The sequence below is a fragment of the Phycodurus eques genome, chromosome 6, assembly GCF_024500275.1.
Source record: "Phycodurus eques isolate BA_2022a chromosome 6, UOR_Pequ_1.1, whole genome shotgun sequence".
NCBI lineage: Eukaryota > Metazoa > Chordata > Actinopteri > Syngnathiformes > Syngnathidae > Phycodurus > Phycodurus eques.
This window is the reverse complement of record NC_084530.1, coordinates 20,765,723-20,790,716: the sequence shown is the minus strand read 5'-3', so window position 1 is coordinate 20,790,716 and position 24,994 is coordinate 20,765,723. Positions and strand designations below refer to the sequence as shown.

At 38.2% G+C, this 24,994-nt stretch overlaps 3 protein-coding genes across 11 annotated transcripts in view; 2 read left to right on the top strand and 1 right to left on the bottom strand.

Annotated features, from left to right (window-relative positions):
* Positions 1 to 4,406: 4,406 nt before the first annotated feature.
* Positions 4,407 to 12,711, top strand: frg1 (FSHD region gene 1). The gene is made up of 9 exons (XM_061680376.1): positions 4,407 to 4,533; positions 5,127 to 5,194; positions 5,286 to 5,408; positions 7,877 to 7,934; positions 8,029 to 8,143; positions 8,778 to 8,882; positions 8,961 to 9,052; positions 12,399 to 12,509; positions 12,618 to 12,711. Exons 1-9 carry the CDS (start codon positions 4,475 to 4,477, stop codon positions 12,652 to 12,654), a joined length of 768 nt encoding a protein of 255 aa, XP_061536360.1. The 5' UTR covers positions 4,407 to 4,474; the 3' UTR covers positions 12,655 to 12,711.
* A 1,016-nt stretch (positions 12,712 to 13,727) lies between these two features.
* On the top strand, positions 13,728 to 23,048 carry asah1b (N-acylsphingosine amidohydrolase (acid ceramidase) 1b). Its single transcript, XM_061680374.1, has 14 exons — positions 13,728 to 14,901; positions 14,996 to 15,042; positions 15,925 to 16,015; positions 16,101 to 16,187; positions 16,275 to 16,353; positions 17,065 to 17,139; positions 17,287 to 17,332; positions 18,595 to 18,739; positions 19,287 to 19,341; positions 20,418 to 20,499; positions 20,792 to 20,923; positions 21,578 to 21,701; positions 22,577 to 22,633; positions 22,689 to 23,048. Exons 1-14 carry the CDS (start codon positions 14,833 to 14,835, stop codon positions 22,776 to 22,778), a joined length of 1,179 nt encoding a protein of 392 aa, XP_061536358.1. The 5' UTR covers positions 13,728 to 14,832; the 3' UTR covers positions 22,779 to 23,048.
* Positions 23,049 to 24,344: 1,296 nt separating this feature from the next.
* pcm1 (pericentriolar material 1) overlaps positions 24,345 to 24,994 on the bottom strand; it is a 37,939-nt gene continuing 37,289 nt past the window's right edge. For all 9 annotated transcript variants that reach the window (XM_061680367.1, XM_061680368.1, XM_061680363.1 and 6 more), the window contains one exon: positions 24,345 to 24,723. In XM_061680367.1, the coding sequence (XP_061536351.1) occupies positions 24,710 to 24,723 (14 nt within the window). In that variant the 3' untranslated portion in view covers positions 24,345 to 24,709. The remainder of the gene's footprint in view (positions 24,724 to 24,994) is intronic.

Sequence of the window (24,994 nt, the reverse complement as noted above, 5' to 3'; positions counted from 1 at the left end):
ATGGAACAGCTTTTGTTGCCGTGACGACTAGGAGCAGAGCAAGGGTGTCGCTACTTGTTGAGCCTGGAATCCAACAAAAAAAGCGAGTGCTATCTGTTAAGACATTACAAGCATGTATTAAGCATGAATTTTCACTGACGGAAGCAGCACTTCATCACCAAGTTGCCTGGATTACACCTGTCAATAAATGGTGCAAATAGCGGATGCCTCATCAAACACAAATACCTCATGTCGACAACTGAATTTTCTTTGGAAGACGCAGCACTTCCTCACCATCCCGCCCAAATTTCACTGGTAAGCAGATCCCAGTATGTGGCGCATGCAGCATACACATTGCTAAACACGAATAACATCACACACACAATCACCTCTTGGACAACTCTCACTGACCAATCAAGTTTATTCTTGTCAGGTTATCAGAAGCTAGACCTGAGAGTGCTTGGAGCTAATGCTATTACATACTAACACTGCAGCTCTGCTTACCTGTTGGCTTGGACATCGTAGTGGTTCTGTGCAGTCTGGCCGTCGCTTGACAACATCAGATCTTTGCCCAGCCAAGCTGCCATGTCATGGTCGGAGTAACGCGGTGTGGGGGAGTGTTTATGTAAATTAGAATGCTTGTGATGTCACAATTGGCCAAATTCTGAACAGCACATTTTGGAAAAAAGGCAATTCACGAAAAATTTACTTGATTATTCAGTTTCACACTTGATTGTTGGGCGGGCACTACAGAGACTGAAATGATTTATATACAAGCATTTTAAAAGTCACTTTTAGATCATATGTCACCTTGAATACAGGACTTTGTGTCAATAAGGACAGCGTGTATATTGCATTTAAAATTAGATATTACCACTAAGGCTTTCGATTCATGACTTCAGCATGCGTTCATGTCTCAAAGAAGGAAGCAGTCTTCTTATGTATTGCTCTTAAAAAGCCATATTGGCAAATGCAATGACCCAGTGTGTACGTGCGTGTGTGCGTGTGTGTGTACGCGTGTATGTGTGTGTATACTGCCACCTACTGACATCATGTGTAATTACAAGCTGAATGAATCTCAACGTGCACGAACCACTCACTGTACGCTTATCATATTTAGGGAACTATTCCAACGTTGAGTGTATTGAGTGAGTGCAGCATGGTTGGTAGTGGTTAGCACCTCTGCCTCACAGTCAAGTGGTTCTGGGCTCGATTCCCAACTGCCAAAAACATGCAAATTGTACATTTTCCGTTTTAGTCAATGTGAGTGTGAATGCTTGTTTGTGTATTTGTGCCCTGGAATTGACTGGCGACCAGTCCAAGGCAAACTCACCTGTGGTAAGGTCCAGTGACCCGAGACACTAATCAGGACAGGAACTATAAAAAATGGAGGGATGGATTGTATTTTATCACATTGGAGTAGCTTTTAATGTGAGTGACTGGCTACCAGGTCAAGGTGTAGCTAACTTCTTTTGTCGAAGGTCAGCTGGGTCCAGTTAGCAGTGACCCTGATGAGGAAAAAAGCGCTAGAAAAAAATGGATGGATGTGTATCTAGCTCCTTCCCTCAGGTAGGCGCTACCGATCAATGCAAACTAGAACTAGCAGACATTCCAACAGCTTCTTCCCTCTTGCGATCAACTACTTAAACACATAACCTACAATTCCATTACAGCATGCTGGCAATTTTTTGACTTGAGTTCATTTTCACATTTCTGTGGGTCCAATTATACATTACTCGTGCATTCACTGTAGTTGTCTCGCCACGCTGCACTATTTGCATATCTGTTGTTGACCAATACTGGCCACTCATGCCAGAGTAGCATCTGCGCCATTTGCACACTGATAGAGGAGTATCTGCAACATTAGGTGCTAGAGGACTCTGCATCTTTTTGCACAATTGTCAAAACAAAAAAAATGTACCGCCATTACCAGATAACTAGCAACCCTTTACTGCTCTGTGACTTTTTTTGTTTTTGTCAATGTCTTTATGTCTCAAAAGTGTTTTCTGTCAATTGACTGTCTGTTGTCGTACTAGAGCGGCTCCAACTACCGAAAACAAATTCCTTGTGTGTTTTTTGGACGTACTTGGCAAATAAAGATGATTCTGATTCTGATCTTTTGGTAGCTTTTTATACGATTGACTGCCATCCAATTCAGGGCGTACCCCACGTCTCTCGTCGAACGTCAGCATAGCCTCCAGTGGCCTGCCACCCTAATCAGGATAAGCAGTTTAGGAAATAGATGCATGGAAGATATTTTATTGTATCGAAGTAGCTTCATACATCATTGATTGGCGTCCAAGTCCAAGGGTGTACTCCGCTTCTCTCACCAAATATCAAATGTGATAGGCTCCAGCTCACCAGCAACCCTAATGATGACAAGCGCTATAAAAAATTGATGGATGAATTGATGGTATCACAACAAAGTAGCGTTATACATAATTGACCTTGTGACCAGTGCGTGATGCGTCCCACTTCTCTCACCAAAAGTCAGCGTAGGATCCATTTACCCACAACTCTGCGGACAAGCGCGCCTGAATGTGGATGGATGGATGGTATCGCATCGGAATAGCTTTATACACGATTGACTGGTGACCAGTCCAAGTTGTACCCCGCTTCTCTCACCACAAAGTCAGATGGCATCGGCTCCAGTTCACAAGAAAGACATATATTAACCCTCCTCATTGGTGGTTAACATTATTCAAGTGTTGAATTGTTTTGAACTAGTTGGTATTAGCTTGGCTCACATCTGCTTATACGTGACTGCCAGTGAGTAATGCGAAAATGCCAGTCAGCATGTGTAAAGTAATTGAACACATTAACGGGTGTGAAAATGGAGGCTAAATGTGAGCTAATTCCTATAATGAGCTATGTAGGAACGTAATTACTATAACCTCCTCAGCAGATTTTTTTTTTCATTATTCTCTGCCACACCAAGAATTTTTTTCGTCACTTCTTTTTTTTTTTTTTTTTTTTTATAAAGATTAGCTCTTTTATTGTAACACGGTGAGAGCGGAGGTCAGCCTTAATGGTTTTCACGGCGGACTGGAGCGCTATTGCTCTGCTTCACGGTGCCTTGGCTCTGCAAATGGAGCAAGGCCCATGCAGTCATTGTGGAGGACAATTTGCCCTGCTGGTTATTGGGAAAGAGGAGCTCAGAGAGTAGGATTTACACTTGTGATGTGTGGCTGCTGCATGCTACAGTGAATCCTAATCTGGATTGGACATATTTTTTACAAGAAAGGAAGGAAGTCATGAAGTGCTTTAATTGGAACTTGATGTACTTAATGTAAATAGAGAGAGGGCAAATCAACTGTAGTTCAAATGTTCGTTGATTGAGAGCTTGAAGGTTTACAAGGCGGGGGGAAAAGGGACAGCAATGACATGGAGGAACGTAAATCAGGGAGCGTTAACGATGATGACAGTAGGTTCGGAAAAGCAAGATATGATTTGTGGCAAATGGATTGTGTCTTGTGCGGGCCTAAAAAATACCATCAAAATCGCATCTAATCTAAAAAAAACATTACAGTTAGCTGTATTAAGTTGCTATCAGTAGCTAATTTTGCATTTTCCGTGAGATAGACCAATTTCGATTATTAGTAGTCAAGGAGGCTAATAAGTGATATTTGGAGCTGCTATTCATTTGCAGTAAAAGGGAAAATATTGGCGTGAAAATATTAACTCATATTTCATTTTGTTTAAATGCCTTAAACGATATGTTTGTTAGACAGTTTTCATATTTGCAATGTAGTCAGGTTTTTTGGGGGGGGGGGGTTTTGTCTCAGCCTGTAGACGTCTTGTAGCTAAAATTCTAACAAAACGTGCAGGGAGCTCCCAGGCTTAGTAACATGTCTTATAAAGTTAAATGAAAACTTAAACAAATCAATAGCTCTCTAAAATCTCTTACAGGAAATATAACTGAAATGTTAATCTTTCCTTTATCGTTGTTTTAAGTTCAAACAAAAACCAAATTGCACATAGAGTTCCCAGGGTCAGCAGCATATTCTTACAAAGTTTACACAAAATATGAATAAATAAATAAAACAAAAGTTCCTTAAAGTATACCATTTTTTTTTATCTCTTTTCAGATTTCAGATAGATTTTAAAAACAATGGCCGATGCCAATAGGCATCAAAATGCCAAATATCGGCGCCGCTAATCGGGCCTGACGATAATCGTTATATCCCTAATTTTTTTGTTGGCCAATATGTAATGTATGTGTGTAACTGTAATAAATAACGAAACAGTATAAATAATTTACTATGCAATGTAAAGGGTAAATGGCAATTATTTGAGGAGGAGGAAAATATGGTTTACTTCGAATATACGGGTGTACAGTCGTGCCATGGATAAAACTAAGAGTAAAAATACAACAAAAGTCGAAGTGCAACTTGGTCTTGCCTCTGCGGCCGCCGTAGTTGTTGTCGCAAACTTCCGCTTCCGCTGCTTAGCCGTGATTCCATGCTAACCGGCTAACCGCTTCGGTCTTTCCACAATGGCGGAGTATTCCAGCGTTAAATCGACCAAGCTGGTTCTGAAGGGGCAAAATAAAGGGTAAGTCGGGACATCTGTGGCATAGGTAGATAGAGCGAGGTGTCTTAAATTTACGACGTCGACTCGGTTGGGACTTTGGCTATTTGTACTAAATGCAAACAGATGAGGCTAAGTACCGTAAGTAGCGATGAGCGTGTGTTCATATTGTGTCGCCTGAACATTAGTAAACACACAAAGTAGTGCAATTTCGAGGGAAGCTAACTTGTTTTTCTGAACCGATATTCAATTTAAAGGGGACGTTAGGCTAGGGCGATTACGGAAAAAAATAATAATCTCGATTATTGTCGATTATGCATATATGGTTTCACAGTCGTAACAGCCCTCTAAGGGAAACCAGAACTACAGTGTGGCCCGGGACAAAAAAATGACTTTGACACCCTTGCTTTACGTATTGCATTTTTTAAGCCGACGTAGTGTCTTTGAGTGGTGAGTTTTAGATGCAGTTGTAAGCATTTTTGTGTTTAGGGTTTTTAAATTTTAAATTTCAATAGCCGTGAAAAATAAGAAACACCATGTTAAACATGAACATTGGCTGGAAGGATGAAGAAAAAGTTGTAATTTCTACTTTTTCCATTTGGTTATGTTATTAATAGGAAAAAGAAGAAGGACAAAAATAAGAAGAGAAAGGCAGCAGACGATGAATCCAAACAAGATGTTGTCGGTATGTGCACATCCTACTTTTCATTATCAATAATTCCTCTTTGTGGTTTAATAAATGTTCATCACATTTCTTATCCTTGTTACTTCACCAGGCGGCTGGTGGGCCATCCGCCATTTTGGCGACATCATGGGCATGGTCGCCATCGAGATGCACAACAACTCATACATCCACGCCTTGGACACGGGACTTTTCACGGTTGGCGCGCCGCACCCAGGTGAGCCTGTGATCATTTTTACAGAGAAAAAGTAGGCAATGCTCGTTTGGTGCTGCTTTTTTGGTCAGCAACAGATTGCCAATGGGCTCAGCAGTAAATTCTTAAATGTCCACGTGTGAACGGTACTATAGTTACTACATTTCATCATGTCAAAAGGGAGGCGATTATTTGAGAGAGGTATATTTATACAGGAGGGTCTGGTTGTTGAGCTTTTAAGATGGATAAGCATCTTGGAATGTTGGGTTTTTAAGGTGACAAAGCATCTTTGAGTGTTTTGTTTTTTGAGTGTTTAATTGCCTTTGTGTTTGACTGTAGAGTTTATAAGGTGACCTTATTTCTTTGTGTGTTGAAATTTTAAAGTGACTGTCTGTGAGTGTCTTGGAGTGTAGAGTTTTTAAGACAACTATGCCGCCGGAAATGTCTGAGTTTAGAGGTTATAAGGTGACACAGCGTCTTTGAGTGTTGCGAGAGTTTTGGGGTGCTGAGTTTTTAAGATAAAGCGTATTACGTTTTTAAGGCGGCTAAGCATCTTTGTGTTGAGTCTGCTGTGTTGAGTTTTTGAGGGCTCTAAGCATCTTTGAGTGTCAAGGTTTTTAGGTGACTTAGGGTCTTTGAGTGTTGGGCTTTTAAGGCGACTCTTATTGAGGGGAGTTTTTCAAGGCAACAAAGTGTCCTTGTGTGTCTAAATTCATGATTATTTGCTAAAAACAATTCACGTTTATCAATTTGAGCGTGAAATGTCTTGTCTTTGTATTGTATTCAATTAAATATAGGTTGAACATGATTTGCAAATCATTGTATCGTGGTAGGTTGATTGAAGACTCTAAATTGCCCGCAGGCGTGAATGTGCGCGCGAATGGTTGTTTGTTTATATGTGCCCTGCGATTGGCTGGCGACCAGTTCAGGGTGTACCCCGCCTCTCGCCCAAAGATTGCTGGGATAGGCTCCAGCACGCCCACGACTCTAGTGAGGAGAAGCGGAACGGAAGATGAATGAATGAATGAATGTATTCTGTTTTTATTTGTTTAACACAACGTCCCAACATCATTGGAATTGGGGTTGTATAAGGCGACTAAATGTTTCAAGTTTTTAGTTTTAACACGACTAAGAATTTTAGAGTGTCTTTGAGTCTTTTGTTGAGTTTTTAAGGCGAGGATGCATCTGTATGTGTCTGAGTATTGAGTTTTTGGGGGCAACATTTTGTCTGAGTGTTGCGTTTTAAATGCAAACAAACATCCTTAAGTTTTTCTGGTGACGAAGCATGTTTGAGTGTCTTTTAGGTGTTTATTTGAGGGAGGTGTTTCATTTCTCAAGTGGATAACATATCAACAGGCACACACTACTTCAGGAAATATAACACTTATAATGCAACGCACATACGCGTCTCATTTAAAATGTAAATGTGTTTCTTGCTGCTGTTTTCTGCGCTCTAACTTGTAAAAAGTTGTTTAAAAATTCAGCTTTGTGATGTCTAAACTCAGATGTCAGACTGAGTGGCCGAAAGAGGGGTTGAGTCCAGGGCAAGGACGGGAGGGAGTGGAGGCACTTCACGCTGCCTCAGGGCACAAAGCAGCCTTCAATTTTTTTACAGCGCTGCAGATTAATTCACCGCGCGTTTAATCAGAGGCGCGGGGCGCTGGAAAACTCCCGAGAGATTGAAACCTCCCAATTCCCTGTGTGTCTTTTTTTTTCTCACATCATCTGCATGGACGTAAGCTCATTGTCGGGAGATGAAAGAGGACACCAGTTGGACTTTACGAGGAGAAAGACAATTTAGCACTTAATAAAAAACTCCTCCAAAACAGACGCGGACCAGAAGGACGATGTTGACGTAGTCATCTACTTCGATTGTCTGGTCCCAAATGCCAGTGGAACTTCTGATATCAAATACAATCCGTTCCAGTGTGTCTAAATCAGCCGCCTGTCTTTAGATATTCAGTCTGCGGCATCTAAGACTTGTAGTCTTTGGGTATTGACTTTGTATGTTTTATGTGCCTTTGAGAGTTTGTAAGGAGACTGTGTCTTGAGTGTTGAGTTTTTAAGGCGACTAAACATGTTTGAGACATTTTGAGTGTTGAGTCTTTAAGCCAAGTGTCTTTGAGTGTTGGTTTTTAGGTGACTGAGTGTCTGACTGTTGAGCTTGTTGAGATGACAGTGTCTTGAGTGTTTAATTTTTAGGACAACTAAGTGCCTTAAAGTGTCTTTGTGTCGAGTTTTTAAGCCGGCTAAGCATCAGAAAAGGAACAAAAAGCAAGATCAAGCAATTTTTTTTGGCCCTCATGAGCCCAGAAGTGTTTTTTGCATTATTAATGACTAGAAGGCAGGTGTGAAGAAATTATGCCATTTTTTGTAATACTTAAACAGAGTTTTTACCCTCTAACAATAATATAACTTACACACTCCTTGCATGTATGAACAATTTCATTAAATATTAACAATACGCTGTATTAGTTCTTGTTTTGTTTCAGAGGACGAAGGACCAGATCCCCCTGAACAGTTTACTGCGGTCAAGCTCTCCGACAGCAGGTGAAAGATAATTACTGACAATGTATTCTGATGTATTGACCCAAAGTATTGAAAGTAATACTCAGGTGTGTCATTCATAATAATCACTTTACAGGATAGCCTTGAAGTCAGGCTATGGTAAGTACGTGGGCCTCAACGCAGACAACCTGGTGGTGGGCCGCTCTGACGCCATTGGCTCTAGAGAACAGTGGGAGCCCATTTTTCAAGAGGTAACGAATGACAGTTCAAGTTGTTTTGAGGGTTGTTTTAAGGTGACTCAATGTATTTGAGGGTTTAAGGCAACTATCTTTGAGTATTGAGTTTTTAAGGACACTTAGCATCTTTCAGGGTCTTTGGGTGTTGGGGTTTTAATATGACTCTGTTTTTGAATGTTTGTTTTTAGTCGATTCTGAGTCTCGACTTTTTGAGGTGATTAAGCATTTTGATTGTTGACTTTTTAGGCGACTAAGTATCTGCGTGGGGGTTGAGTTTATAATGTGCTCAATTGTTGTTGTGTTGGGGTTTTTAGGCAGCTCAGCATCTTTGAGTGTTAAGTTTTTTCTAGGCAAAAAGGTGTCCTTGAGTGTTGAAGTTTTTAGGTGACGAAATGTCTGAGTCTTTCAATAGACTAAGCATCATCGGTTGTCGTCTTGTGTTCTTAAGGCGACTAAGCATCTTTGGGTGTCTTTGTGTGTTCTGTTTTTAGAGCAATAAGAGTTTCTGAGTCTTGAATTTGTAATCTTTAAGGTGACTTGTCGTCTTTTTGTTTTTTTAAGGCTACTAAGTGTCTGAGTGTAGCTCAGCCTTGTGTAACTCTTAAGAGCTGCTTTCAACATAAAACAATGCCGTTTCCACATCGATCAGGGAAAGATGGCGCTGATGGCCGCCAACAGCTGCTTCATCTCGTACAGCGAGAGCGGCGACATCGAGGCCAAGAGCAAGACGGCAGGCGAGGGCGAGATGGTGAAGGTGACGCATGACAATCATCCTATCATCGCACACCTTACGTGACATGACGATATTTAATGGTGACCATCTGTGCTGCAGATCCGCTCGTGTGCGGAGCGAGATGTGAAGCCTAAAGACGACATTGCGGATGAGGACCGAGGCAACGTCAAGTCCTGCGAGCTCAGTTACGTGTAAGTACGGTGGTACCTTGACTTACCAGTAACCCAACGTACGAGGTTTTCCAGGAACGAGATCTCGCTTGCCACTCCAAAACTGTTTTTTTTCAAGCCATTCAGAAGTTGACTTGCTGGTGTGTTTTGGATCGTTATCCTGCTGCAGAACCCAAGTGCGCTTCAGCTTGAGGTCACAAAATAATGACTGAACATTCTCCTTCCGGACATTTTGATAAAGAGCAAAATTCATGGTTCAATCAATCACAGCAAATTGTCCAGGTCCTAAAGGAGAAAAGCAGCCAAAGACCATCACACTACCACCACCATGTTTGACTGTTGGTATGATGTTCTTTTTCTGAAATGCTGTGCTAGATTCACGTCAGATGTTACAAGACACACACACCTTCCAAAAAGCTCAACTTTCATCTCGTCAGTCCATATAATATTCTCAAAAAAGCCTTGGGAATCATTCAAATCATTTTTTTTTTTTTGCAAAAGTAATATGAGCCTTTATGTTCTTTATGGTCAGCAGTGGTTTTCACCTTGGAACTCTGCCAATGGGGCCATTTTTGCCCAGTCTCTTCCTTATTGTTGTGTCATGAACACTGACCTTAACTGAGGGTAGGGAGGCCTGTCGTTCTTTAGAATTTGTCCTGAGTTCCTTTGTGGCCTCCTGGATGAGTCATTGCTGTTCTCTTGGGTTGATCTTTGTAGGTCAGCCACTCCTAGGAAGGTTCACCACTGTTCCATGTTTTGTCCATTTGAGGATAATCGCTCTCCCTATTGTTTGTTGGTTTTAGAAATGGCTTTTGTAACCCTTTCCAGACTGATAGATGTCAATTACTTTATTTCTCGACTGCTCTGAAATTTCTGTGGATCGTGTCATTTTGTTGCAGCTTTTTAGATATTTTGCCCGACTTGATTTTGTCGGGGCAGATTCTGTTTAAGTGATTTCTTGATTGAACAAGAGGTAATCCGGCTTGGGTGTGATCAGTGCAAATTAACTAAAAATTGTGATTAGCCGCAATTAATTCATGATTCAACAAGGGGGTAATTACTTGTTCACACAGGGCCAGGTAACTTTGAATAGTTTTTTGCTTAATAAATGAAATCACCATTTAAAAACAGCATTTGAAGTTCACTCTGGCTATATTTGTCTGATTTTACATTTGTTTGATGGTCTTAAACATTAACGTGGGGAAACTATGCAAAAATAATAATAATAATTTTAGAAGAGGGCCATTACTTTTTCACGGCAGTCTACATGCCCTTGTTCATCGATGGGCAGGCGGTGTTGAGAAAAGGGGAGATTATATTGATATTAGTGATGAAAACGCCACTTTTGGGGCTTTATTTCCATGTGTATATTGCCTTTTTATTGCAATAAATAAAGCTAGAGGAAGATTGGGCTCATTAACATTTTGACTGCCCCTCATAACAAAAGATTGAAGTGGGCCGGAACAGATTAATGGCATTTCAATTGAGAAAATTGAGTAAATATACGAGTAAAGGGAGTTACGAGCTTGGTCACGGAACAAATTAAACTCGCAAATCCAGCTCCCGCTGTAACACTGCCCAAATTCCTGTTGCCGTGATTGCTGCTTTCATTTCCACATTGCTGGTCAGCTCACTCCGCACAGCCTCCATTTACACTGCACTTTATTTCCCTTTGACTAATAGAATTTGATTCACTTTAGTGCATGTCAGCACCTTCTCGTTCTGCTCATTACATCTTTTTGCTTCACTTTTAATTTGATATGTAGTACAACTGCACTTATCCCAACAGGATGCATTTCATTTCAATGTTTTGTTCAAATTTTTTGGGTCAAAAAATGACAGGTGGTGTCTTTGAGTGTTTGATTTTTAATGCGTCTCAGCGTCTTTGAGTATTCAGTTTTTGTGACAACTGACGATGAATGTAAACTTTCACCTCACGCTACTCGTGTGAGTTTGATCATGGGAGTTGTGTCCACACCAAACGTGAATTCACTTCATTTGCGCCACCGGAGCAGATTCCCAGTAAAGTACAACCGACAGCATTATGCATTTTGAGGCGAATAAAGATCTTTGAGTGTTAAGTTTTTAAGGCGACTGTCATTGACTGTTTGATTTTTAAAGTGACAGAGTGATGTTGGGTGTTGAGTTTTTAGGGCAGCTCAGCATCTTTAAGTGATTTTTTATGTCAACTGAGCATCTTGAAGTATCTTTGGGTGTTGGGTTTTTAAGGTGACTAAGTATCTTTGGGGTCAGACTGTTCTCTCTATTCATGCTTGTTTACAGCATTATAACAGTTATTAATCAAGTAAGTCAAATTATTGTTTTTTTTTGTGTAAATATGAAATTTAGCTTATGTGTTGGGTGCTAGGAGAGCCTCAAAACTAGTGTGAAATGACCTCTAGCAACTTGACACTGCAGTGATTTCCCTCCCATTATCTGTGGATCAAGTCAACACACACACTGACAACCTTGACAAGCAAATTGCATCACTTCATGCACGAGCACGCCTCCCAGATGACACTCATCAATCAAGATTGCGCCTTTTCGTCCGCATTTGGCCTTTTATTTGTTGTGATGTGGATAATGGCCGACCTTCAGCTCCCCTCCCAACTCCAAAAGTTGCTTCTTTTTTTTGTTAGAGGAAGATAGAATACAAACTATTGACCCGTGCGCTAGTGCAATTTATAACACCTTGATAGAATTACTTCTTTTTCATTAAAAATGAAATAAATATATGCATGTGTAACAAAACGTTGGTGTTGTCCAACAAAAAGGTAGATTTTTCAACTTTTGTAAATAAAGAATAGTAATATACAGTACACATTTATTTCCGATAAAATTAGATCGCTAAAATTTTACAGGTATGCGAAAAATATTGCCAATTAAATATGTATGAACAAACTCACCTCCTAATGCTCATAATTATCATTTGTGTAATATTCCAAGCTTTTAATTGGCCCAGGGGCCAGGTATTTTGGCGCTCACTGGATTCTGCCTAGCAACAAGTGCCCACTATTGAAAATCTATCTGTCGATGTAAAACATTTTCTTGTTTTTGTTTTGAGACAAGTGTGGGGGGGGGGGGCTCGCAAATTCAATATTCATAATTCTTTTTTGAGGTAATATTGGGCCGTAGTTTGACAATTTGACTGACGTGCCGATTTTTCAGTGGCTGATAGGGCGGTAATTACAAATCATTTTGGGGCGTAATTGCCATAATACGCCTCTCTTTCATTGGCTGACGAGGCAGTTTTTTTCAAGCCTCATGAATTCTGCCTAGCAACATGTGGCCATGTAAACTTCTGATGTGAAAACCAAGTTTTCTGTTTATCTAGATAAATTTTTTGAATGGTAAAATGATTTGACAGGAAGAAGTTTCAGAGTTTCCAGGACCGTCGCCTGCGGGTGAACGAGGAGGGGCCGTCCTTGCTGAAGAAAGCCAGACTGGATGGAAAGTTTCACGAGACTTTGCTCGACAGGTACCGCCCAAAAACATGTATACCCCATGCCACACGCAAGTCACTTTATTTCCACTCACTTACATTTGTGATGCTTGTTAGGGTGATGGCATATTTTTATCATTCCAGGAGGAGCAAAATGAAAGCGGATCGATATTGCAAGTGAAGTGTTTCATTTTTATTATTATTATTTTTATTTTCTTAAATAAACATGTTCTGTCCATTTGTGTACTGTGCATAATTTATAAGAACAGGTAAATATTGACCATAAAAATATGTTGTGAATTCTTATTTTATAAGCAGTCGTGAATGATTTACTTGGTATTAATGCTGGATAAACAAATACGATGGCCTGAATGTCAAAACACCTCAGCAACTCTTCGGCGCATTTCAAATTCACATACACATTGCACTTTCATAACAATGCCACATCTTTGTGAAGAGTTGTGCAAGTGTCTTTAAGTCACTGAATGCATTGACGAGATTGGAGAAAAACATTTCGACTTTGTGAGTAGCAAAACCCAATTATGCTCCACTTCCGTCTGGAAAGAACCTTTAGATTCTCAAGCACATTTCGAGAGGATGTTTCATTTCATTCGATCACATTTTTGTCAGACTTAGATCCACATTTGGCCAAAAATGACCATTTATGCTTGTATTCATAATTATTTAAACTAAATAGAACTGTATATGGCGGCACGGTGGACGACTGGTTAGAGCGTCAGCCTCACAATTCTGAGGAGCGGGCTTCAATCCCCGGCCCCGCCTATGTGGAGTTTGCATGTTCTCCCCGTGCCTGCGTGGGTTTTCTCCGGGCACTCCGGTTTCCTCCCACATCCCAAAAACATGCATGAATTGGAGACTTTAAATTGCCCGTAGGTGTGAATGTGAGTGCGAATGGTTGTTTGTTTGTGTGTGCCCTGCGATTGGCTGGCAACCAGTTCAGGGTGTACCCCGCCTCCTGCCCGATGATAGCTGGGATAGGCTCCAGCACGCCCGCGACCCTAGTGAGGCGAAGCGGCTCAGCAAATGGATGGATGGATGGAAGAACTGTATATTTCTTGTTGCCACAAACATGTTTTATGCATGGATTCACTGGTATTTCAACAAACAGTTATTCTTTTCTTATTGTCGAGTGTGGGAATCACTTGTATAGGTATCGACTTTTGTTTCTCGTGTTCAAGGGTTTATGTGTGTGTGTGTTTTTTTTTTTTTATTTAGACAGCATACTGTGGCGAGAGTAAGTCGTAAAGATGAGAAAGGCACTGTGTTTTTGATGAATAAGAGCAACAGCAGACGCTGGTCACTCAGCGGTAGAAGTGGGCAACAATGAGGAGAGTCATTGGTGTGACGTGACTGTCCTGGTGCATAAATAATAAACAACTAAACAAACAACGAGGAGAAGTGGGGAAATAACACACAAAGTCTCTCAACCCTACTAGGCTATAACTAACAGCATTTATACAGCATTTTACAGCTATTTACAAAGGGATCCCTCACAAAAACAATTACTAGTATCAATGTGGGTTTTTTGAGTCGTTGTAGAAAAGCTTTGCATGGGTAAAATCTGCGAATTATTTTAAAAGATACTTCTTTCCTTTTATTGTTAAATATTTTGCGCAGAAATTCAAAATGTTTATCAAATCAAGACTTTTGACAAGATTATTCCAATATGAAATATGAATTGTTGCAACCTCATGACACTTATTTACTTGTTCTTGTGTTCTTCGTGTACGGTTGGTTTTACGAGAGAAACGAAAGAAGCCCTTGTGATCCACTTCCGCGTGGAAGGAACCATTGGCTTCTTCGACGTGTTTAGAGAGAGGTGTGATTTCAGATCGAGAACATTTTAACAAAACGTTATCAGCTCATGTGGCCAAATCATAATTTCGGTTTGTAGTTAATCGTTCTTAAACACACTAAAAATGTTAATTTCTGATTAGCTAGTGTGGGATTGTTGTAGTCTCAATTTTTTTTTTCCTAGAATTTTGGTTCCCCCCTCGGTGTCACAATGTATACCAAAAAACCCTAAAATACGCTACCGCGTGGAAGGAACCATTGAAGAGGTGTTCTACATAATACGGCTTACATGTTGTTTGACAATATAAGTACATTTTACAAGAAACGACGTTTATTTTTGTAAGTAGTGCATTAAAACTAATTAAAATCGTCTATTTTATGTCACTTTGTGTAAGACAACGTTAATTCGCATGTATTGACTTTTCCGGTCACCCCCTTTTGTAGGACGTAAATCTGCGTTGCGTGACAAGAAAAACAAACAGCCCCGGCGGCCTTGTGGCGTCCATTTAACACATTTAGTGCTCAGAGGGAAAGTAACCACAAAATGGCCCGCTTTCTTTTTCATATTTTAGCCGTTTTATGTGCAGCCACATCGTCACAGTTTATACCGCCGGTAAGTTAACGTTCGTTGACCCAAGTGTGAAGCAACTGTCACTTGAAAATTCACTCTTGGACTATTTCCATTTACTGTATGTATTTATTTACAGTATACAGAAGACTGTCGGGCTGGAATGTATCCTCCGAGTGGGCCCACGTAAGTGACCTCAGTGTGCTAAAGTTGTTTTTGTTGTCAAAGGTTTTTTTTTAACGTGTAAGGTTATGGTGCTGTGGTGCGTTCACTTACACCTCGTTAGACGCTCGGTTTTGGGAGTTGTTTCTTCATTTTGTGATAACGACAAATGGAAAATGTAGCCCAAATACAATTTATAATGGGAAGGGAATAAATAAATGATTTAAGGCCGACGAAAGGTACGGTTGTGGTGTTGGGCCGTGTTAATTCAGAAGTTGTCGTAGATGCTGTAAAATGATAATTTAAAAAAGGGGGGGACGTTTAAACATTGGCAGCCTGGTTTTAAATGTAGAACAGCTACGTACACATGCACATAAACATATAATATAACACGAGCAAAATTTAAAAAAATATTAATAATATGAATACAGCTGGAATTATTATTGTGGGACTGAACATGAAGGCAGCACAACTTTAGAAACAAAGCTTATTGCCAAGAAAATGTTTGAAATAATTATTGGGAACGATTACAGTTGATTTGAGCGGTGATTTAATTTATTAATGAGTCCCTTAGAGTTTAAAAAAAAATGTTTTAGCACTAATTAAAACTTCAGCACAAAGAAGGGGAAGAAGTAGAAAATGTTTTATGGTGTAGAAAATGAAAACATCTAAATTGCGTATTAGTAGAATATAATGATAAACTGCTTTGATTTATATATATATATATATAAAAACAAATAAAATGTGCAACATGAAACTGAAAAAAAAGTAGTCTGGCAAGAATAGAGCTACAGCTGAATAAGTGTTTTGGGGAAATTATTAGAAATTATTGAAGTGATTATTTAATTTTGTAATGAACTAGTTAAAATGTGATATACAGTATGTTAAAGTGCAATTGAAATTCAGGTTTAAAGGCGCTGTGAGCTGGTACACTGTGGACCTTGACTTGGCGCCCAAGGAGAGATGGACGGCTGTGATCGCTGACAAAAAGACAGAGGTGGAATATTTTTCATAAAGGTGTTGTTATTGTTATTTTTATTACTGTCTGGCTCTTGTGTTTATGTTTGATGTTTCCATCCAAGTTGGTCAGCATGATCAAGGCCATCCGAGACTTGGCCAACGCTTTTGTTCCCGGTGGGAAGCTCATCGCGCTGGTGGACGTCACTCTGGTGAGTACTTTTCAAATGGATTTATTTTTCAAATAAGTAACATGCGTATGTTTGATTATATTAATTCATTTTCACGTGGCATGGCAGCCTTTGATCGTCAACACGCTCCCGTACCCGTTTGGTGACGAAATTAAAGGAATAGCAGCCGCTTCGGGTGTTCCTCTCGGTAAGCAATCGCTCACAAGTCACTTCATTAGGTACACCAGATATTTCTATGGAGGAGAGTTCTACGTCATTTTCCCCTCACAATTAAATTTTTTTTTCTAAGGTTACCACTTTTTTCTCTGAGAATTCTTTATTTTTTAGATGTATGATTTTTTATTTTTTTTTTTGGGTGAGAATTATGACTTGTTTTTGTGACTGCGATGTTTAGGGTTTGTTTTGCATAGTTTGGGATATTTTTGACTCGTACCATTACGTCCTTTTTTTCTTTTCAGATTGTTTTTCTTTCTCGGAATATTTTGATTATCTTTTCTGCTTAAAGTTGTGACTTTTCTTGGAGGATGAAGTTTTATTTTCTTGTAGAGTATGATTCAGACTTTTTCCTCTTGAGAATTGTGAATTATTTTCATGTACAATTATGTTTTTTTTGTTTTTTTTATCGGATTAGGATTTTTTTTACTCATAGGATTACAACCTTTTCTCAGAATTTATTTTGCTTGTTGAATTATGTCTTGTTCTTGCAACATTTTTTTAATAGGTTTTTCTTACAACGTAAGATTCTGATGTTTTTTCTTGTGGATGGATGGGTGCATTACAACCTTTTTTCTCATAGACATTTTTTATGTAGAATTAGCATTTGTTTCCCTCTTTAAGCATCTTAAAGGCCACTTCATCAGTTAAACCACATATTTTATTATTATTTTTTTTTTTGTAGGTGAGGTGATCCTGTTTAACATCTTCTACGAGGTGTTCACCGTGTGCACCTCAGTGGTTGCAGAGGACGCAAAAGGTCAGTCATCTCCTGATTTAAAAAAAAAAAAAATATATATATATATATATATATATATATATAAAAGCAATTGTGCAATTGCAATTATATATATATAAAAGCAATTGTGTTGTCTAAAGTGGACCAAATGCTTTCGTGTGTCGACAGGAAACCTCCTGCATGGTCGCAACCTGGATTTCGGTTTGTTTATGGGGTAAGAGCACCACCATTTTACTTTAGGGGCAGGTAGTGGCACTGCCCCACCGGGTCCAGCAGATGGCGTAGTGGAAACATGCCTTGCTGTTCAAAGCAACCCATTGTGCATTTTGTTTGTGTAATATTTTTTATTTAACATTGTCGGTTTTCCTTTTTCATATTTATTTGTTATTGTTCACGCATTTTTTTCTTTGTTGGTTTATTGTATTTTTATTTGTGATTTATTTCCATTTTTATGAGATCCTCAACAGTCTTCTTTGTAGTGCAGATATATGCTTGAGTGAGTAATGTTATGAATTTATTTTTGTTTTTCTCCTAAACAAATGTGTCCTAAAAATGTGACTTCATTCTCATCTGATTTTGACTTCTTGTTGGATTATGACTATTTTTGCAAGATTATTACTTTTTCTCTGAAATTACGATTATTATTTTTTTTCCTCTTGAGATTATCTTTTTTTTTCTTGTAGATAATTTTTTTTTTCTGCATTCCAATTTTTTTCCTACGTTTTTCTTCTCGTGAGATTCTGATTTTTTTCTCTTATTTTGCTCATTTTTAACCTGGATTAAAAAAAAAAAAAAATTCCAGTAGCATTACCTTTTTTTTTGTAGTATTATATCTTTATGTCCTTGTAGAATTACAACCTTTTTCTCATGCTAGTATGATTTTTTTGGGGGTTTTTTTAGTGGGGGTTTTCTCGTCAGATTAGGAAGTTTTTCCTGTAGATTTCAACTTTGTTTTACTATTGTGTTTTTCATTGTAGGTTTAAGATTGTCTTTCTCTCTTAAATTTTTATATTTCTTTATTGTCGATTGCATTTTTTGTCTAGTAGCATTACATTTTTTGTAGGAGTACATCTTTTTTAATTCTAGCATCACAATTTATTTTCTTGTAGGATTATGAATTCCCCCCCCTGATGAATTATATTTTTTTCCCCTCATAGGACTGCGCTTTTTTTTGTTTTGTTTGTTTGGTAGAATTGAGACTTTTTCCCCCTTTTTCCCCCCTGTCATTCTCTGCTGTGTGGGGCGCTGCAGCCCTCTGCCCCAGGTTGCCGAAGTAACAGCAGAGCGCTGACAGCACAAAAAACTTATGTGCTTGGCAACAAGAGTCTGGGGAACAAAATAGTATGTGAAATCTGCACATTTACTAGTGCTCAAACCTCATTTGTGAACTTTCGACTGAGTCACGTCGATGAATTTTAGTAAATTTGACTATATTAGGAAGTGTGTGGGCCATTTAGTAACGTGTGTGGTTGTCAGATGGGACGTGAAGAACAAATCTTGGGTCCTGAGTGAGCTGCTGAAGCCTTTAGTGGTCAACGTGGACTTCAAGAGGAACAACCGCACCGTCTTCAAGTCCACAAACTTTGCCGGTTACGTCGGCATGCTGACCGGCATCAAACCTGTAAATATCAAACTCATTAATAACACACACAAATATATACATATATATTATAATAGCTACAGCTGATATAAAAAGTTGACATACCCCTGTTGAAATGCCAGGTTGTTGTTTTTTGAAATATATATTTAAAAAAAATAATAATTAGACCAACGTAGTAATTTCAATACTTATGCCCCCATTGTTTCGTATAACCTGTACAACTCAATTGGGGGGTTCGGGGGGGTGAAGTCTTTTCAAAAGGACAAGTACAAATAAATAGCTGTGTTTACACAAGTGTGCACAACCTCTTAAAACAACACCTCAATTGTTTATTTCTAATTCCCCTTTTGAAATGGTTCCCTTTATATATAATATATATGCTCAGTTGTGCAGGTTAAAGGTCACATTCATTGTGGAACAAGTTTTGAAATTATTTATCTTGGTCTGATTTTTTTTTTTTTTTTTTTTTTTTTTTTTTTTAAATCACAAAAACCTGGCATCTATAAACAGGAGTGTGTAGACTTTTTATATTCACTGTATATGATGGTATGCTTGTTGCTTTTCTCAGAACACATTCACCCTCACCATGAATGAACGCTTCAGTCTGGACGGAGGATACATCGGTTAGTCACTCTTCTCGTTGAATTAACTCTTTTTTTTTTTTTTTTTTTTTTCTCTCTCTCTTCCCCTCATAAGATTTATTTTCATTCTCGTAAAACCTTTGTCATTTAATTGAGGTTTTACCTGTACAATAGTATTTCCCCCCCCCCCCCCCCACTTCAAGTAAATACCTTTTTATCCTCATTAATATAAAAAATTTTTCTCTGTTAGAACGATACACATTTTCCCATTTTATTCATAACATTTATTTTATTCTCATAGAATGACTTTTTTCTTGTACAATTCCTACTTTTTTGCATGCAAAATTCCAACTTTATTCTGTTTTTTTCCTATTACAATTCTTGCTAATTTTCTGCTTTTTTGTCATAGGATTAACTTTTTTTTCTCATAGGATTCAATCTTCTTTTCTTAGGTTTACAGCGTTTTTTTTTATTGTTGTTGTTCGTTCAAATTCCGTTTTTTTCTTGGGTAATTATGACTTTTTTTCATAAAATAACGACTTTTTCATGTAGTGTAACGACCTTATTCTGGGAAAATAATTTTTGTTTTGTAGGTTTGGGATTTTTTGTCCTTGTAAAATTGCAATTTTTTTCCCTCCTAAAATAACTACTTTTTCTTGTAGGGTTATGACGTTTCTTTGACAATTGCAACTTTTTTCGCTTTACGAATTATGTCTATCGTAAAAACAACCTTTCTTGTAAACTTGTAAAATAATGACCTTTGTAGAATTTTGACTTTTTTCAGTGTAAAATTCTGACTTCTGGTACATTTGTGATTTATTTTTTTAATTTTTATTTTATTATTATTTTTTGTTTGTTGTTGTTTTTTTCCCCTTCCTAGCTATTTTACATTTTGTCATTGTGCCTATTTTCTCGTATATTTATTACTAATATAAAATTTATTCTCATAGAAGTAATTTATTAATTTTTTTCCTCTAATTCCCCCTTTTTAGGGTAGAATTACATATTATCTTGTTATAGTATGACCCCACCCCCTTCCGGTAATTTCCGACTTTAAAACTGCGACTTTGCTGTTCAATTCAGCCACGGTTTTAAACGAATGCTGTGCCCTCGTATAGGAATCCTGGAGTGGATCCTTGGAAAGCGAGACGGGATCTGGATGAGCTTCCTCACGCGCTCTGTACTGGAAAACGCAACCAGGTATTTGACTTCCTGTTCTGGAAAAGATACAGGAAGTCTTTCATTTTGGTTTCAAGTGGCTATTTTGGTTCAGTAACGCCATCCAAAAATATTTTGAAAATTCAGCCCCAAAAGGCAGTTTCTTTTAGTAACATGAAATTTGGTAGCTGTTTATCATAAGTCGATTAAAAAAAAAAAAAAAAAGTCTCAGACGGCCATGCCTGAAAAGCGACATAAAGTTTGTTTTTGTTTGAAGCAGCCATTTTAGCCATTTCCAAAAATGAATGTGGTGTGTTTCGTCTTCTCTCCTCAGCTACGAGGACGCTAAGTTTCGCTTGGCTCAGACGAAGCTTCTGGCTCCTGCCTACTTCATCCTGGGAGGAAACCGCACAGGGGAAGGTTGCATCATCACCAGATCCAGACTCACCAGTCTTGATGTCCTCGAGTAAGAGTCATACTTTATCCTTGTAGAAATGTCTTATTTGCGTACCGTTATGACTTTATACACCTCAATTACAAAGTTGTTTTTTTCTTTGCTTGTTTTTACCATGCAAACCTACAACTTTTTTCTTGAAAAAATAAAATTCTTGGAAAATGACAAGCTATTCTAAATTAAATATTCTAAATTTTTAACTCAATTCTTGAAACGTTGCCACTTTATTCTTGTAAAATTATGACCTTTTTCTTTTTGGCTTAATATTTAGATATTTTTTCCCCAAAAAATGCTAACTTAATTCTTGAAAAAATTATACTCATGTAAAAATAAAATGTTTGTCATAAGAAAATTATTTTTTTTAATGCAAAATTCTCGCAATTCTATTCATGTAAAATACCAACCTTGTAATATTTGGACTTTTCTCGGTGTGGTCCAAAAGGTACAGTAAGCTCTTGGGTTGTGCTTGGTGGAGGTAAAAACAGACGTGATTTTGAAGCCAAAAGGAGAAGCGGGAAAGTGGACTTTTGTGCTTGTTCTCTTGTGAAACGTTTTATTGCTCAACCAACGAGCGCACAAGGCACATGACTGAGCGAGCGTTAGCTTTCATATCACCTGATTTCCTGTAAAAAATAATCAAAAGCGTGTCACGCTTTTTTCTGGCAGGATCAATGTGAAGCTGGGCCGCTGGTTCGTGCTGGAGACAAACTACGACCACTGGAAGGAGCCGCTGTTTCTGGACGACCGCCGCACTCCCGCCGTCAAGTGCATGAACCAAACGTCGCAAGCCGTGAGAACAACACTCGACCAATCACCACGCTGCTTCTCACACACACTTTTCTCCTACATTGGTGCCTTGAAAAACATTGAACATTGTGTTATGGCCTTTTAAAAAAGTTTCAAAAGTCCCATTTGTGTGACTTTTTCCTCCAAGAATTATGATTTATATTTTTCAGACTTCGCTGTAGAATTACTTTTTCCTCCACTAACATTGTAACATTGTTTTTGTAAAATTATGACATTTTCTATACAATATTTTGACCCCCCCCCAAACACAACAAATTCCACTAACTTCTTGAAAATAATACAACAACAAAAAATTATGACTTTGACATCTTTAGATTTTTTTTATTTTTCCCCCTGAAAATTTTAGTTAATTCTTGGGAAAAATGCCACTTTTTAATTAAGGTTTGTTCTTCGAATTTCTTTTTTTTTTTTTTTTTTTAAGTCTAAAAATTACGACTTCATTCTTGAAGACATGGCACTTAATTAATGCAAAATTATGACATTTTCCTCATGAGATTTAGATTTTTACTGAAAAAGTATGACTCAATTCTTGGAGATATTTCACTGAATTCATGTAAAATTGGGCCTTTTTCACTTATTTGGATTTTTTCCCAAAAAGTCGGACTCATGTGTTTTCAACTATTTAGATTTTTTCATCCCCCCCAAAAAAATTTAAAATTGACTTTATTCTTGTAAAATAAAAAATATATCCCATTGAATTATGACTTTTTCCTCTAATCTCAACTTTTTTTTCTTGTTTAAAGCCTCCTTTGTTTTTTCTTTTCTTCAAATTGAATTCCTGCTTTTTTCTTGTAGAATGACAGAGTTTATTTCTCGTCATTGCATGACAGACAAGTGACTTTGCCTCTCATTTGACAGAACGTTTCCTTGAAGTCACTGTACGACGTGCTGTCCACTAAGCCCGTACTCAACAAGGTAAGTGATTTTGATCCTAGAATGTCCAGTCATAATAATTTTTTCTTGATGCCAGTTGACGACGTACACCACGCTGATGCAAGTGTCGTCTGGCACGCTGGAGTCGTACATCCGCGACTGCCCCAGCCCCTGCATGCCTTGGTAAACCCGCCACCAACCGACCGGCTCTGCCGCCCCACTGTCTCAGCCAATGGAAATCAGCATTTAATCAACCTTTTCTGGAGGCGCGCTCTTATTTAATAATTTTTGAGGCCCCAAAATATCAATCGTCATGTGTACATAGTGTCAATAAATGTCCTTAACCACATCAGAATGGTTCCAGGTGCAGGATGCCCACCATTTCACATTTACAAAATACTGACACTTGTTTTTTTTTCCCCTCAATACTTAACTAAAAATATTTTTTTAAACTAAATGTATGTTTGCCTTTTTTGTGTGAACAACTTCTGTAAGCTTTGGATTGCTCCTTTGTATTTATTGGACTTGTTGAAATGTTTTGAAAAAATCTGGTTTAATTACAGATCATTTTTACCAATGTACTACTGTCAGGTTTATACTGGTCATTTTAACCAATACCGTATGTAAAAAAAAAAAAAATAATAATATTTTTTTTTGGGGGGGGGGAACCACAAACTCCCTTTAAGTCAAAACAGTTTTTACAAGAAAATAACTGGTGAGGTTTAGAGTTACGGTATACTTTTATTTTTACAAAATTGCCAATAATTAATTTTTTAGGCAGCACGTGGACCAACTGGTCTGCTTCACAGTTCTGAAGACCAGGGTTCAAATCCCGGCCCCCCCTATGTGGAGTTTGCATGTTCTCCCCGTGTCTGCATGGGTTTTCTCCGGGCACTCCGGTTTCCTCCCAGAGCACAAAAACATACATGGTAGGTTGAGTGAAGACTAAATAGCACATAGGTGTGAATATGTGCGCTGCGATTGGCTGGCGACCAGTTCAGGGTGTACCCCGCCTCTCGCCCAAAAATAGCTGGGATAGGCTGCAGCACGCTGGCGACCCTTGTGAGGATAAAGGGGTACAGGAAATGGATGGATGTACTTTTTTGTTTTTTAAACAAAGGAAATATTTCAGTAACATTACAACCATTTGTATTTCTGATGAAAATACTGTCAGGTTATGAGAAGTCGATAACTGAGAGAACATTGGCATTGTTTTCTTAAATTCATCCATTCTCAATACAGCTTATCACAGGGTGCTCTAGCCTATCCCAGTGACTTCGGGTGAAAGGCTGCTACAGCCTGAACTGGTTCGCCAGTGGGTCTCAGGGCACATATAGACACAACCACTCACAATGTCACTGGGTGGGAACTGAACACGGTGCCTGCACCGAAGTCAGGCGAATTTACCACTACACAATCAGTGATTTTCTTAAATTTAGAAAAACAAACTTTCATTGTGATTTTAAAGACAGTAAAAAAAAATAATTCATATTTACAACCTTAAATATTTTTGAGATAGTGCATGATTTTTTTTAAAACAATAAAATTGCCTTTTTTTCTTGTAAAATTTAAACAATCAGATTTCTCCTCGATATTACAACTACAGATTTTGCTCCTTTTAAAATAAAAACTTCCCTCTTGATTTCTCATAAAATCATGATTTAACCAGAAAAAAAGTGCACTGTATTATTATACCGGTAATTAACATTCATCTGGAAAATGTGAAAATTGGAGGCCACACAATAGTGAGCAAAAAAAGCAACCTCACCCTTCGTTAAAACGCCCAACATTTTATTTAAACCGTAACAGTCATAACATGGAAGTCAGTTTGCAGAACAACACGATAAAAGACAATTCGGACTTGAGAGCAGGAACCTTTCGAATTCACAGTCCAAACTAATGACTGAAAAATGTTCATATAGATTTTAACTTGTCAGCAGAGTTGACATTGAGCCCAGCCCGCACCAGACACTCATCAAAAACTACAAACGTAGGTGCTAGAAGACTATACTATTTGTTTTTAAAGTATCATTACAAACAACTTATTAAACAGAAGAGGAACAAAATCAATGGTGGAAAACCTACACAAGGTCATTCGGAGACGGTTCACTTCATGACTTATTCAGCCGATTCTGAAACACACACAAAAAACAATAATATATTTCAGAAGGAGAAAAAGTTGCAATATTGTGAGAATTTATTTGGAATTTTACACACACACACAAAAAAAACAGAACGTAAAAAAACTTTTAAGAGGAAAAAGTTGTTGGAACATTTATTAGTTGTTATTAGTCTTTTAAGAAAGTTGTACCATTGAGAGGATTAAATAAAAAAATTTCAAGAGGCCTAATATAAAAAGAATGTCACCCTTTTACCACATAACCACGGGGAGTTTACGAGAAG